The 15,545-nt window shown below is 40.7% G+C and overlaps 1 protein-coding gene across 4 annotated transcripts in view; it reads right to left on the bottom strand.

The window, feature by feature from the left end:
* LOC121381266 (neuronal acetylcholine receptor subunit alpha-10-like) overlaps nt 1–15,545 on the bottom strand; it is a 42,859-nt gene continuing 27,314 nt past the window's right edge. For 3 of the 4 annotated variants that reach the window (XM_041510511.1, XM_041510519.1, XM_041510536.1), the window contains 5 exons: nt 11,065–11,174; nt 9,402–9,937; nt 6,733–6,971; nt 3,903–3,929; nt 1–704 (listed from right to left, as the gene is read on the bottom strand). In XM_041510511.1, the coding sequence (XP_041366445.1) occupies nt 372–704; nt 3,903–3,929; nt 6,733–6,971; nt 9,402–9,937; nt 11,065–11,174 (1,245 nt within the window). In that variant the 3' untranslated portion in view covers nt 1–371. The remainder of the gene's footprint in view (nt 705–3,902; nt 3,930–6,732; nt 6,972–9,401; nt 9,938–11,064; nt 11,175–15,545) is intronic. The other variant, XM_041510528.1, reaches the window with a different exon arrangement.

Genomic DNA, 15,545 nt, shown 5'->3' with positions numbered 1-15,545 from the left:
TTTGGTATACCAGTCGAGATGCACTGGCTGGAGCGAGAAATAGCCCAATGGGCCCACCGACGGGGATCGATCCCAAACCGACCTCGCATCACTCGAGCGCTTTACCATTGGGCTACGTCCTCTCACTCAAAGTTATACCGTTTAGGGCCAGTATTTCGTTTTTGTCTATGTCTGACAGACCATTGAGTAGCCACACGAAGGAAACGTTTCATTTAACGACGCACTCAACAAATTTTATTTACGGTTATATGGCGTCAGTATCTGCACGAATACAGAACTCAGTCTGTTTTCTGTCCTGGGATACAACCATTTACACTGAGGTATTAGAAGACATGGCTCAGAAATGAGGTTCCTTCCTTTTCCCAAGTGTTTCATGTCGCTGATTTGAGCAGAATCCCGAGCGTGCACGTCACGGAGATGAGCGAGAAGAGGACGAGGAAGAGTCGGTCTAAGATGATGGCGACTCGCATCCACTCGGAGGACACGTGGTCCTGCCTGGACTTCGAATCGAACACGTCCTTGATCTTTTGCACCACGTACAGCTGTTCCTTGAGCACCGTCACCAGGGGAGTGAATTGGTTCTGTACTTCCGGTTGTTGTTGTTGTTGTTGCGCGTTCGGTTCGGAAAACATGCTTTCCGGCGCGCTATGCTGGTGGTGATAGTGGTTGACGCCGTTTGTGACAGGCTTGCCATAGTCGTTTTCCTGTAAAGAAAATTATGTTGATAGATAGATAAATCGACAGAAAGAAAGAAATGTTTTATTTAACGACGCACTCAACACATTTTATTTACGGTTATATGGCGTCAGACATATCGTTAAGGACCACACAGAGTTTGAGAGGAAACCCGCTGTCGTCACTACATGGGCTACTCTTTCTGATTTGCAGCAAGGGATCTTTTATTTGCGCTTCCCACAGGCAGGGTAGCACAAACCATGGCGTTTGTTGAACCAGTTATGGATCACTGGTCGGTGCAAGTGGTTTACACCTACCCATTGAGCCTTGCGGATAAATCGATAGACAAAAAGACTAATAAAGAAGATGTATATATCTTCTTTTTAAAAAAAATAGATGCATTAAAACCTAGATATTATGTAATAATATATAGACCGAGTTAGATCCTGCCTATAGATATTTAAAAGGCAAATGGTAATTAGAACAATTTGTAGATAAATCAATAGACATAAATAGACAAGTAAATAGACATTTAGAAGAAAAAAATATATATATATTTGAAAAAAACCCCACCTAGATATTAACTGAGATCTCCTATGATATTTAAAAGGCAAGAGGTCAACGTTGTGGAGTGAATCAGTACTCAGCATACAGAGATATTGCATGCACGTAACTTCGAGAATGACAAGTAAAATACAATATTTAATGTTATTACTCTACATTCTGAATGGATATAAATAGTAGGTATAACGTAAGATATACTCGACGTAAAGAGCTAGACACGTCAACTGAGAGAGAGAGAGAGAGAGAGAGAGAGAGAGAGAGAGAGAGAGAGAGAGAGAGAGAGAGAGAGAGAAGAGAGCAGAGGGGGAAGAGAGAGAGCGAGAGACAGAGGCATAGAGAGAAACAGAGAGAGAGAGAGAGAGAGAGAGAGAGAGAGAGAGAGAGAGAGAGAGAGAGAGAGAGAGAGAGAGAGAGAGAGAGAGAGAGAGAAAGAGAGAGAGAGAGAGAGAGAGAGAGAGAGAGAGAGAGAGAGAGAGAGAGAGAGAGAGAGAGAGAGAGAGAGAGAGAGATCAAGGAAAGAGACAGACAAACAGAAACAAAGAGACAGGTGGGGAGAAATAGATATAGAGCTGCACTTTTCCATAGAGGGAATAATAAATACCACAGCCTTTGGTGTACGAGTCGCGGGGCAGATAGTCAATCCTAAGTGAACGGTCGTGATCTAGTATCACTAGATTATTAAATGAATGGTCATAAGCTACTATGTGTAGTAGATAATCTATATTATTATATAACATTTAGTGAAATATCTTAAAATATCAGTGAAATACAAAAGTGTTATCAGTCATTTAGTGACGATAACACATTTTAGAGTAAACATTTCACTATTTCACTTTAAAATGTGTTATCGTCACTGTAGAAAGTGTTATCTTCACTGCAAGAAAGCCGGAATTATTTTGCTGCTGGCATTTTAAAAATAAAGGTAAATTGCCAAAAGTTATATAATACATAGAAAATTTCATGTTTTTTGTCAAATATGATTTATATCTCATCTCGTGAAGTTTGCAATCATATCACACACGTCGAGCAATCGTGAGATATGATTGCAAACTTAACTCGATGAGATATAAATCATATTTGACAAAAAAAATGAAATATTCTCTATTTACTGCATTAGTGAAAGGAATTTCAGTGAAAGTTAGTGGTTATTAATGTCGTTAGTTGATTTTTAAAGTAGCAAGGCACGTCAATAATCATTGTGTTACGTCCACTGTGGGTACGAGGGAGTGGCTAAAGGTTGCACATCATAATTTATCTTTGAGGGTATTTCAATACAATTCTTATGTCAGAATATGTTCTGTGAAAAATAGGGCAATGTCGAGAGAATGTTGTGACTGCTATTTTAGGAAATACTGTCGCTTAAAAACGACAATGCAAAAATCAGTATACTATTAGGTTGTCCACAAAACAAATTTAGTTATCCACCCTTATGCTAGAACACAATATCAGTTTGCTGGTATATAAGTGGCAGGATACGACATGCACAGATGTTATCATTTAGTATTGAAATAACAAGCAACGTCAAAACCAGTGAGTTATTTAAATTAATTACTATTACTAATCATCAAAGAACCAAGTGAAAATGCATTAGAGTATTTTAGATATGCAATCCTATTTCCTAAACTGGACTATATTAAACTGCTACACAATTTATTTTAATTTTGTTTTTTTTGTTTAACGACACCACTAGAGCACATTGAACTATTTATATTCGGCTATTGGATGTCAAACATTTGGTAATTTCGACATATAGAGAGGAAACTGCTACACGATGCAAAGTGGCGGGAAATGGGGGTTTTGTGCCTAAACTACAAACTGCAACATGCTATTTGATGCGGCAATATCAAGGGCGGATCCACAAGTCTATTATGTCTCTCAAATTACTTTTAATCCACGCGTTTTGTGATGACAATATTTTCTACCACATCATGCTTGCTTTGGCTATATTTTATCGAACTGTCCGTAGCGTCAATCAATAATTCATAGTTTGTTTTATTTAGTGACACAACTAGAATACATTGATTAATTAATCATCGGCTACTGGTTGTCAAACATCTGATAATTCTGGTACAATCTATAGCATTTAAAGTTTGCTTTTGTTTAACGATGCTACTAGAGCACCTTGATTAATTAATCATCGGCTGATGTTAAACATAATGATCCCACATGGACAGAGGGAAACCTGCAACATTTTCCTATTAACAGCTGGTGGCTCTTTTATATGAACTTTCCCTCAGACAGGACATCACATACCACGGTCTTTGATATATCAATCGTGGGGTACTGGTTGAGACTGCCCCCCAAAAAGGTCTACCGAATATGGTTTCGATCCTGTGAATTTTAATACATCCTCTGTAATACCTTGTTTTAACGGGGGGGGGGGGGGGGGGTCATAGCCCAGTGGTAAAGCGTTCGCTCGATACGCGGTCGGTCTAGGATCGATCCCCGTCGGTGGACACTGGGCTATTTCTCATTCCAGCCAGTGCTCCACAACTGGTGTAATAAAGGCCATGGTATGTACTATCCTGTCTGTTTGTTTTACGGGGGGGTGAGGTGGTATTGCCATGTGGGTTTTTTTTTCAAAGAGACTTTCTTCACTGCCATACCTCTCCCTTAACCTGGATCCGCCCTTGATTCTACCGTGAAATGAATACTACAGATACCTGATTCGTTTCACCAACCAGATATTGCTGGAAAAAAAGTGTTCACATGTATTCGTTTCAATAAACAAAAAGGGTAGTGTTTACTTACACTCCCAGTATAATGTTAAATCAATGGCTTTTATGCTTTAAGTGTACGTTAAATTTGATCTATGTTTTAGTGTTTGACAAGAAACCCGCTGCTTTCTAATTGTTTTTTTATTGGTAACAATGGACGTTGTATGCACGCTTTTTCAAGTAAACGTCGGATCGTAATACATTGCGCTTGTGTGTGTATGTTTGTGAGTGTGTGTGTGTGTGTGTGTGTATGTGTGTGTGGTGTGTGTGTGTGTGTGTGTGTGTGAGTGTGTGGTGTGTATGTGAGTGTGGTGTATGTGTGGTGTGTTTTTGTGGTGTATGCGGGTGCTATACGTGTGTGTGGGGATGTTTTGTTTGTGTATGTGTTTTGTGTATGTTGTATGTCTATGTGTGTGTGCGTTTTGTGTGTGTATATGTGTTTTGTGTGTGTGTGTGTGTATTTTGTGTGGTGTATGAGTGTGAGTGTGTACATGTGTGTGATTGTGTGTGCGTGCGTGTGTGTGTTTATATGTGTTTTGTGTGTGTGTGTATTTTGTGTGGTGTGTGAGTGTGAGTGTGTGCATGTGTGTGATTGTGTGTGTGCGTGTGTGTGTTTATATGTGTTTTGTGTGTGTGTGTGTGTGTGTGGTGTGTGTGTGGTGTGTACATGAGTGTGAGTGTGTGTGCATGTGTGTTTATATGTGTTTTGTGTGTGTGCGTATTTTGTGTGGGTGTGTGTGTGAGTGTGTACATGTGTGTGATTGTGTGTGCATGTGTGTGTGTTTATATGTGTTTTGTGTGTGTGTGTGTATTTTGTGTGGTGTGTGAGTGTGAGTGTGTACATGTGTGTGATTGTGTGTGCATGCGTGTGTGTGTTTATATGTGTTTTGTGTGTGTGTGTGTGTATTTTGTGTGGTGTGTGAGTGTGAGTGTGTACATGTGTGTGATTGTGTGTGCGTGCGTGTGTGTGTGTGTGTATTTTGTCTGGTGTGTGAGTGTGAGTGTGTACATGTGTGTGATTGTGTGTGCGTGCGTGTGTGTGTGTGTGTGTATTTTGTGTGGTGTGTGAGTGTGAGTGTGTACATGTGTGTGATTGTGTGTGCGTGCGTGTGTGTGTGTGTGTGTATTTTGTGTGATGTGTGAGTGTGAGTGTGTACATGTGTGTGATTGTGTGTGCGTGCGTGTGTGTGTGCGTATTTTGTGTGGTGTGTGCGTGTGAGTGTGTACATGTGTGTGATTGTGTGTGCGTGCGTGTGTGTGTGTGTATTTTGTGTGGTGTGTGAGTGTGAGTGTGTACATGTGTGTGATTGTGTGTGCGTGCGTGTGTGTGTGTGTGTATTTTGTGTGGTGTGTGAGTGTGAGTGTGTACATGTGTGTGATTGTGTGTGCGTGCGTGTGTGTGTGTATTTTGTGTGGTGTGTGAGTGTGTACATGTGTGTGATTGTGTGTGCGTGTGTGTGTGTGTGTGTATTTTGTGTGGTGTGTGAGTGTGAGTGTGTACATGTGTGTGATTGTGTGTGCGTGCGTGTGTGTGTGTGTGTATTTTGTGTGGTGTGTGAGTGTGAGTGTGTACATGTGTGTGATTGTGTTTGCGTGCGTGTGTGTGTGTATTTTGTGTGGTGTGTGAGTGTGAGTGTGTACATGTGTGTGATTGTGTGTGCGTGCTTGTATTTTGTGTGGTGTGTGAGTGTGAGTGTGTACATGTGTGTGTGTATATGTGTGTGTTTATATTTATCACGACTGGTTTGTTTGCTTACTTGCATGTTTTCGTACTTGTTTGAGATTATATATCAGTTTTGCAAATCTTACAAACGTGCACTACCCTTACAGAGGTACACTACGTCGAACAGGCATACAGCACCCTTACAGAGGTACACTACGTCGCACAGGCATACAGCACCCTTACAGAGGTACACTACGTCGCACAGGCATACAGCACCCTTACAGAGGTACACTACGTCGCACAGGCATACAGCACCCTTACAGAGGTACACTACGTCGCACAGGCACACAGCACCCTTACAGAGGTACACTACCTCGAACATGTATACAGCACCCTTACAGAGGTACTCTACCTCGTATAGGCATACATCACCGTTACAGAGGTATACTACCTCGTATAGGCATACAGCACCCTTACAGAGGTACACTACCTCGTACAGGCATACAGCACCCCCACAGAGGTACACTACCTCGTGCAGGCATACAGCACCCTCACAGAGGTACACTACCTCGTACAGGCATACAGCACCCTAAAGACTTCAACCACCAATGTCTACACATATTCGCCGCCATTACACACATAAACCACTCCTACAGACGTACACCACTCCTACAGACGTACACCAACACGACTCTTACAGACGAACACCAAAACCAAACCTACAGACGTACCCCAACACCAAACCTACAGATGTACACCAACACCACTCCTACAGACGTACCCCAACACCAAACACAAAAGAGTATACATGTGCGACCCCTACAGACGTACAACACCCTTTTAGATAGATATGCACCACCTTTACAGATGTACAACACCCATGCTCCCTATAGACATACAACACACATACAGACATACAACACACATACAGACATACAACACACATACAGACATACAACACCGATACAGACATACAACACCGATACAGACATACAACACACATACAGACATACAACACCGATACAGACATACAACACACATACAGACATACAACACCGATACAGACATACAATACCCTTACAAGATCCCAATAAAAGACATATTGTAACTTACCGAGGCGGGGTATCTCTGAACGTTGTAGTCTATCTTGTTTCCTTCGAAGGTCTGGGGGTGGACCGATTTCTCGCTGTTGTTGTTCACACAGAGTAGTCTCCCCAGCTTCTCCAGAAACAAGGAGCGGATCCACCGCGGCACGGGTCTGCCGTGCTGACCCTTGAAGTGGAAGTTGAGGACCACCACCGTCAACACCGTGGAAAACGTCACCAGCATCATCGACAAAACGAAATACAGACCTGAAATAGTATATCAAAAAATGGTGTAATGACAGCGCTATAATTGCTGCGTTTCGAACAAGACTAATCTTGGGCGGGACGTAGCCCAGTGGTAAAGCGTTTGCTTGATGCGCAGTCGGTCTAGGATCTATCCCCGTCGATGGACCCATTGGGCTACTTCTAGTTCCAGCCAGTGCTCCACAACGTGTAACAAAGGCCGTGGTATGTATTACCCTGTCTGTGGGATGGTGCATATAAAAGAGCCCTTGCTGCTAATCGAAAAGAAGTGGCAACAGCGGGTTTCTTCTCTCAATATCTGTGTGGTCCTTAACCATATGTCTGACGCCATATAACCGTTAATAAAATGTGTTGAGTGCGTCGTTAAATTAAATATTTCCTTCTATACCAAACTGGTATGTTTTGTGGTTACTAGTATATTAATCTCTATAGGAAGGAAATGTTTTATTTAACGACGCACTTAACACATTTTATTTACGGTTATATGGCGTCAGACATATGGTTAAGGACCACACAGATTGAGAGAGGAAACCCGCTATTACCACTTTATGGGCCACTCTTTTCGATTAGCAGCAATGGATCTTTTTATGCTGAGAGAATTTATAGATGTTGTAGATTATATATCTAGAAATACATTTGTCATCACTGGATCAATAAATTAAATATATATATATATATATATATATATATATATATATATATATATATATATATATATATATATATATATATATTATATTTCAAGTTACCTTTAGACAAAAATCCCTTAATAAACACTAAATGTTGAAGCTAATGTATTGATTGTTCTGAATTTGTTATTAACAAATAGCACAATATATGATCTTTCTGTTTCTAGTTGGGTGTTACCAAACCTAGTAAAGAGCGAGAAAACACACTTTTAAACTCGGGTTTAGGGTTTATCCAACCGTGTTCCGAGGTATTGTCGTTGGAAATTGCTATGGCAGGCTGCCACAAACCTTGTGAACAGCCTTGGACTTTGAAATGATTGAACATGCATGGTCAGAGAAAGCTGTTGTAGTGCACATCTGCCAGTTCTTCCGTCCAAGACAGGACGTGGACATTTGCTCCACTATTAAGACTAGATCTGGACTACAACCCTACAGAATATCAAACCTACCTATGTACGGACTCCAGGGACTACAACTATACATAATCCCAGGGCACAATATTTCACGGGAACCGCCGTTCTGTTCGCGTGTAGGTTACGCAAAATTAAATTTACGCGAACCGCAAATCGGTTACGTCATGACCTGTAAACGTTCAGAAATTAAAACTTGCAAACTTCACGATTACAGGAAGTTTATTCATGCAGACATACTACTGGTATTCCGACAAATGTTTTAGACTGATTTTTAGATAATTGATGCGCAGCAAACCAGTAAACAACGTTATATTGCAACAGTTGTAACTTGCGACCAGTCTACAGTTTTAAAACATTTTTAAAGAAATGTGCTCGGACCGCTTGGGACGGCTAAATTTTCTGCTGCTGTTTTATCTCTAAAGGAATATATGTAGACATACTATTGGATTGGCTATAATTTTACATATGTTAAAAACAGTTTTAACGTAAACAGGAATCCAAAGTATATAAGTACCATCGATGAAGTGAAAGTAGCATAGCCACCGCAAATCGCAAAAAGGAATCCCTACAAATGAGTATTTATCTATTTCAAAGGCGCATGTGCGTAATTCAAAAACAAAATCCGGGAATAGGTCGAGGATGTCTGTAATTGTTCTATAAAATAGACCTCTTAAAATTGACCGAAAAAAGATGTTCAAAAATGCATCTACAAGCGTCCTGAGTTTCAAAGTTTTCACAGGGGGAGGCGCCCCGAATGCCCCCCGCTCGGGCACGCCTTTGGCATGCGTAATTCTAAGAATATTTCTGGCTACGTCCCTGTATTTTGTTTCAGTAATGGGGCTAATATTCAGTTCTTTTATAATATTGTTAACTTTAGCAAGCATTAAAGACATTTTTTTTTTTTTTTTGTAAAATGTTTTCTTTTGTATTTGTTTTAACTTTATGTTTCAGCTAAAAACTATGTATTTAAAATATAATTTCAACGTAATTTTGAGGTATCCGATCAGATAACCCATCGGTTACGCAAATATAATTCACGTAACCGAACAATTGGTTACCTAGGTAAAAACCACGTGAACCGACTTCCGGTTACCTCAGATTTCGAAATATTGTCCCCTGTAATCCCCATGTACGGATTCTATGGATCACTACCCTACAGAATATCAAACCTACCTATTTATTGGTTCCACGGACTACAGCCCTACATAATCTTCAGGTACTACAACCCTACAGAATCTCATAACTACCTATGTACAACCCTACAGAATCTCGAAGGACTACAACCCTACAGAATCTCCAAGGAGTAGAACCATACAGTATCTGAAACCTACCTATGTAGGGGAAATTCTCCGAGGTGGGAGGCAGGGTCTCGGACACGACGAGGAGGAAGACAGCGAGAGACAGCAACACAGTGATCTCGAGGGAGATCTTCTCCCCGGAGTCCGGCGGCAGCAGGAATCCCAGAAGCGACACGGACGTGATCAGGATGCAGGGAAACAGCAGGTTGAGTACGTAGAACAGCGACTTGCGCTTTATCGTCACGTAGAACGTCACGTCCGGGTACGGCTCCGGGCAGCAGGAGTACACTAGGACGTGACGCACCACGGGAATCCCCACCAGCTCCCACTCGCCGTTCAAGAGGAACGTCGACGTGTCGCCCGCCGCCGACTGGTTTGTGGCGTCCAGCTGGAAGCCGTGGTAGGCCCAGGAACCGAACGGGAGGTGACACACCTGGGTGTCGAAGGGGAAGTACGTGACGTCCACCTTGCACAGGCTGTTGATGATGGTGGGGAAGTTGTACGAGACGTGGCCGGTGTGGGAGATGCTCACTCGGTAATCTTTGTATCCTGAAATCCCGTCGCCAGCACTGATTTCCACCCAGAAAACAAAATGAGAAATTATGATAATGCCAAAGCAATAAGAAAACAGGTTTAACGGTATAACTTCTAAATACTTTATTTTTCACTAATGGTATGGAAGGTTGGGGTACGTTGATGATAGTAGTTTGGTGATGATGGATGGCTTGCTGCGTCTCTCATAGTTCGGGAATACTCAAGAACACAAATATTTTTTTTAAATTATAAACCACTCACTATTTCTCTTTCATTTTATCTCTGTCTCTTTCTGTCTCTCTCACTTTATCTCTCAATCTCACTCTGTCTGTCTGTCTCTGTCTCTCTCTCTGTGTCTGTCTCTCTCTCTCTCTCTCTCTCTCTCTCTCTCTCTCTCTCTCTCTCTCTCTCTCTCTCTCTCCCTCTCTCTCTCTCTCCCACTCTCTCTCTCTCGCTTAATCCCTGTCTCTCTCTCTCTCTCACTCTCTCTCTCCCACTCTCTCTCTCTCTCTCTTAATCCCCCTCTCTCTTAATCCCTGTCTCTGTCTCTCTCTCTCTCTCTCTCTCTCTCTCTCTCTCTCTCTCTCTCTCTCTCTCTCTCTCTCTCTCTCTCTCTCTCTCTCTCTCTCTCTCTCAAACACGTTTAACAGATTTTTAACCTTTTTTACCAGCTTTTAAACCATGTAGACGAGCTAAATTCTTATTACTTTCCCTTTTTGTTGACTACATCTTTAAAGGGACATTCCTGAGTTTGCTGCAATGTTTAAAATGTTATCGACTGACAGAGCATTTTTAACGATTTTTCTGCATAAAATATTAGCGGCAGTATATTAAACGTGTTTCTGATCGTTCTAATATTTGTACTAGGTTAACTTTCATTTTAGTTCCTAAAATATTAATTGAAGACAAAATCCAGTTTGGGCTTCTTACAAATATTAAGACAACCAGAAACTCATTGAATATATAGACCCTGATATTCTAAACAAAAACATATATTTAATATGTAAGTTTAATCGAAGAAATATTTTATGTGTCGGAAACATCTTACAATGCAGCAAACTCAGGAATGTCCCTTTAATAATTTAAATACACTTTCCATTACGCTCTTGTCGGCAGGTGTACTGTATGCTGAGTCTAAAGCACATAACCTTTCTGAACTTACTTGTCGTACAGGGTAATATCAGGAACCCACACCATATCGTACGGAACAATCACATTGTCGATTCCTCCATATGATGACGCATTCCACTGCAGCTGACAGTCGAACCAATTCTGGAACAGAGAAAGTTTGTTTTGTTTAACGACACCACTAGAGCACATTGATTTTTTATCTTATCATCGGCTATTGAACGTCAAACATATGGTCATTCAGACACTGTTTTTTTTAGAGGAAACCCGCTGTCGCCACATAGGCTACTCTTTTACGACAGGCAGCAAGGGATCTTTTATTTGCGCTTCCCACAGGCAGGATAGCACAAACCATGGCCTTTGTTGAACTAGTTATGAATCACTGGTCGGTGCAAGTGGTTTACACTTACCCATTGAGCCTTGCGGAGCACTCACTCAGGGTTTGGAGTCGGTATCTGGATTAAAAATCCCATGCCTCGACTGGGATTCGAACCCAGTACCTACCAACCTGTAGACAGATGACCTAACCACGACGCCACCGAGGCCGGTTGGAACAGAGAATACAACATGAGTACATCGGCGTACGGGCTCTGAACTCCAATTTGTTGTTGTGGTTTTGGAGGGTTTTGTGGATGGGATTTGTTTTGTTGTTTTTGTTTGTTTGTTTGTTTGTTTGTTTGTTTGCTGTTGTTGTTGTTTGGGGATTATTTTTATTTTTTTTTGGGGGGGGGGGGGGGGGGGGGGGGGGGGCTGGGGTTTTCCCGAATTAAACAAAAATGCCCGAATCTGGATACCAACATAATTATATTCATAATATTAGTATTACTGCTAAACAGCTATATCACTACGCATTTTAACATGGATTACAACTAATTTTGAAGGCAGAATGATGGAAATATATAGCGAAAAGGTCTCAGGTCAGCATATTTTACCAGGAAGCTCTATCATTTTAGCCCGAATTTGAGGATTTGCTCCAGCACATGGGGAGGGGGGGGGGGGGGGGGGGGGGGGCAGTTACACTCACACGCCCCCAGTCTCGTACGGTTATGCACGAGTCGCCGCCACAGTAGGTTTTAATGCGTTCTAACAGAATAAATGAATGCATGAATTAATTAATTAATTAACTAATTAGTGACAAAATATCCTTAAGTCAACAATAGGCTTTAATGTGTTCTAATGGAATGAATAAATGAAATAATTAATGAATGAAGGAATGAATGAAGGAATGAATAAAAGAATGAATGAAGGAATGAAAAATTAATTAATTAGTTGAAGAGTGAATGAATAATGAATGAATGAATGACACGCCAGCAATAAAAAAAAAACCCACAGCTTTCGGGTGTCAAACAAAGGTAATTAAGTATTAGTATATGAAAAATATTAGGCCTACTTACACTAAAATACAAATTCTATAATAATTATGTAAAAAAAACCATTTGAACGCATGCCTAAGATGTCAGTGCATCGGCCCTGGTGAATTGTTGGGCGGGGTAGTTGGGGGGGGGGGGGGGGAGAAGTACTAGTCAATACAGAAGACATAGGGCCTGCGACTTTAAGTTACGAGAATTGCCGAGAACGTTTCCATGAATACTTCAACAATCCTTTAAAGTGACGTCAACAATGCTTTCGTTTTATATTATGCTAATACATGTACATGTCAAAGCGATACTACGTTTATAAGCATATTTATTTTAACTTTATATAAATATATACTATCTGTTCATGGCTCTAATACTACCTAATGACGTCTGCGAACTACTCTGCTGTTCTGTTGTATCATTTTCTTCACATGTTGAGAGAATATCTCAATAGAGGTAAGTGTTTGAATATCTCAATAGAGGTAAGTGTTTGAATATCTCAATAGAGTTAAGTGTTTGAATATCCCAACAGAGGTAAGTGTTTGAATATCTCAATAGAGTTAAGTGTTTGAATATTTCAACAGAGGTAAGTGTTTGAATATCTCAACAGAGGTAAGTGTTTGAATATCTCAATAGAGGTAAGTGTTTGAATATCTCAATAGAGGTAAGTGTTTGATTGTTCGTTTGTTCATCAGGTCCGATGCAGTATGAGGTGAGGTGCGTAGGCATTGGCCTAGCCAGGGTTATATATTTGGAAGAGGCACCCACACATGGGGTGACAGGCATACATAAAATATGTTGGTGGGGAAGAGGCGTGATTGGGCGCGGGGAAGGGGGGGGGGGGGGGGCGCATGGCTCCTATGCATATTAAGAAAGACTACAAGAAAGGTTAGCGAGGTTAATTCAGTTCAGTTCATTAACTGTGTCAATTCAGTTTTTATTTCATCAATTTAACCGTAAGACCTGCTCCCGAAGGACTGCCAGCGTGGATCCAAGAGCGGGGTTTTGGAGGTGCATCGACCCCAACCCCCTGAAATTCGACGTTCCCCGAAATATCAAGTGTTTAGCAGATGAATATAAGGCATTTATTGGTTTTAGCGGTGAATATGTTTCCAATGGTCAGCTTGATATTTCTGTGGAAGATTTAACCACATATTTAATACATGTTAGTGTACTTTTGAATACTGTAGGTGCCATTTTTAAATGTCGCGCTCCTGCCTAAAAACAACCCATTCAGTTGCCCCTGCCAGTTACCACCACACATAGCCCCCTGCTCAGTTTTACTCTGGATCCGTCACTGGTGAGTATGACGAAAGCCTAAGTAGTCTCCGGTACCCTTATGTAATAATTAAGTCAATGCAGACATATCTTAAAGGCGTATTCGCAAATATTAAATAAACTGATTTGTAAACGTGTATATGAAATTGAGAATGTACCCTTATCTAATAATTAAGTCAATGCAGAGATATCTTAAAAGCGTATTCGCAAATATTAAATAAACTGATTTGCAAACGTGAATATAAAATTGCGAATGTACCGTTATCCCATAATTAAGTCAATGCAGATAAATCTTAAAAGCGTATTCGTAAATATTAAATAAACTTATTTGTAAACGTGTATATGAAGAGAATGTACCCGTATCTCATAATTAAGTCAATGCATTGAAATCTTAAAAGCGTATTCGTAAATATTAAATAAACAGATTTGTAAACGTGTATATGAAATTGAGTTTGTCTTTATGTTCTTGCTACCAACTGCACTGCAATGCATATGCTACAGCAATATTATGTAAAAGCTGTGCATTACGTCATGCGTTGAATAGGGTACGATAATAAACAGCAGCCGGTGTTTCGTCCTTTATTGTAATAATAGTGCCTTGTTTACTCGCATGTAGAAAATCGAATCATGCACGCATGAATTCGTTTTAGTTAAACAGGTGACATTTATGTATCTGCATGGATATTAAATATAGTTAGATAATACTTTTGTTTATTTCGTACGTAAAAGCGTCAAGAATGAAGGACACGCATTTATGACGCGCTTACTAAGAACGATTAATAAGAACTTTTATAGGGTAACGACCTATTTGATGCCATCTTTGTTGTGTGCTATAAACTGTTAACGATTATGAACAATGTGCAAGTGAGCTGGTAATCTATCAAACTGTCAAACACCAAACATTCTAAATGACTGAGTCGCGCAGTCCTCATTTTCTAGGTTACATACCACCATTCGCATTTCATACATTTAAAAAAAAAATGTTTTTGTTTAACGACACCACTAGAGCACATTGATTAATTTAAAATCATCTGCTATTGGATGTCAAATATTTGGTAATTCTGACTCGTAGTAATCAGAGAAAACCCGCTACATTTTTCCTAATGCAGAAAGGGATCTTTTATATACATTTTCCCACAGACAGAACAGCACATGCCACGGCCTTTGACCAGTTGTGGTGCACTGGTTGGAATGAGAAAAAAACCAATCAGTTGAATGGATCCACCGTGGTGGTTCGATCCTGCGGCGCAAGCACCTCAGGCGAGTGGTCATCCGATTGAGCTAAATTCCGCCCGCTCTACCTCACCACCCACCCCACCCCACCTCACCCCCCGTGCACTCATTTTACTGCATTTACTGTCAGATTGAATTCGTGAGTGGGGGATGGGGGTGGGAACTGTGTATTAAAGTATCGAGAGAAATGTGTGATCGCCATTTCATTGAGTACCATTTTGTATTTGGTAAATTAACGTAAACATTCGGTATAGCCTATAGGCTGATCACAAAACTTTAGAGTTACCCACCTTTCGACAGCACCGTCTCAATTTACTCTTTTATAAGCAGCCACATACCACTTGCACTGTTAGAGAATTGTGGGGAAGAGTGTAGCCCTATGGTCAAGCGCTTGCCTGAAGCACGGTCGGTCTAGGATCGATCCCCGTCGATTGGCCAATTGGGCTATTTTTCGTTCCAATCAGTGCACCACAACTGGTATATCAAAGACTGTGGTATGTGCTATCCTGTCTGTTAGATGGTGCATATAAAATATCCCTTGTTACTAAAGGAAAAATATTGCGGGTTTCCTCTCTAAGACCATATCAGACTTACCAAGTGTTTGACATTCAATAGATGACGATTAATAAATCAGTGGGCTCTAGTG

This window comes from Gigantopelta aegis, chromosome 2 (genome assembly GCF_016097555.1).
Source record: "Gigantopelta aegis isolate Gae_Host chromosome 2, Gae_host_genome, whole genome shotgun sequence".
Lineage (NCBI taxonomy): Eukaryota > Metazoa > Mollusca > Gastropoda > Neomphalida > Peltospiridae > Gigantopelta > Gigantopelta aegis.
This window is presented reverse-complemented; position numbering and strand designations above follow the sequence as displayed.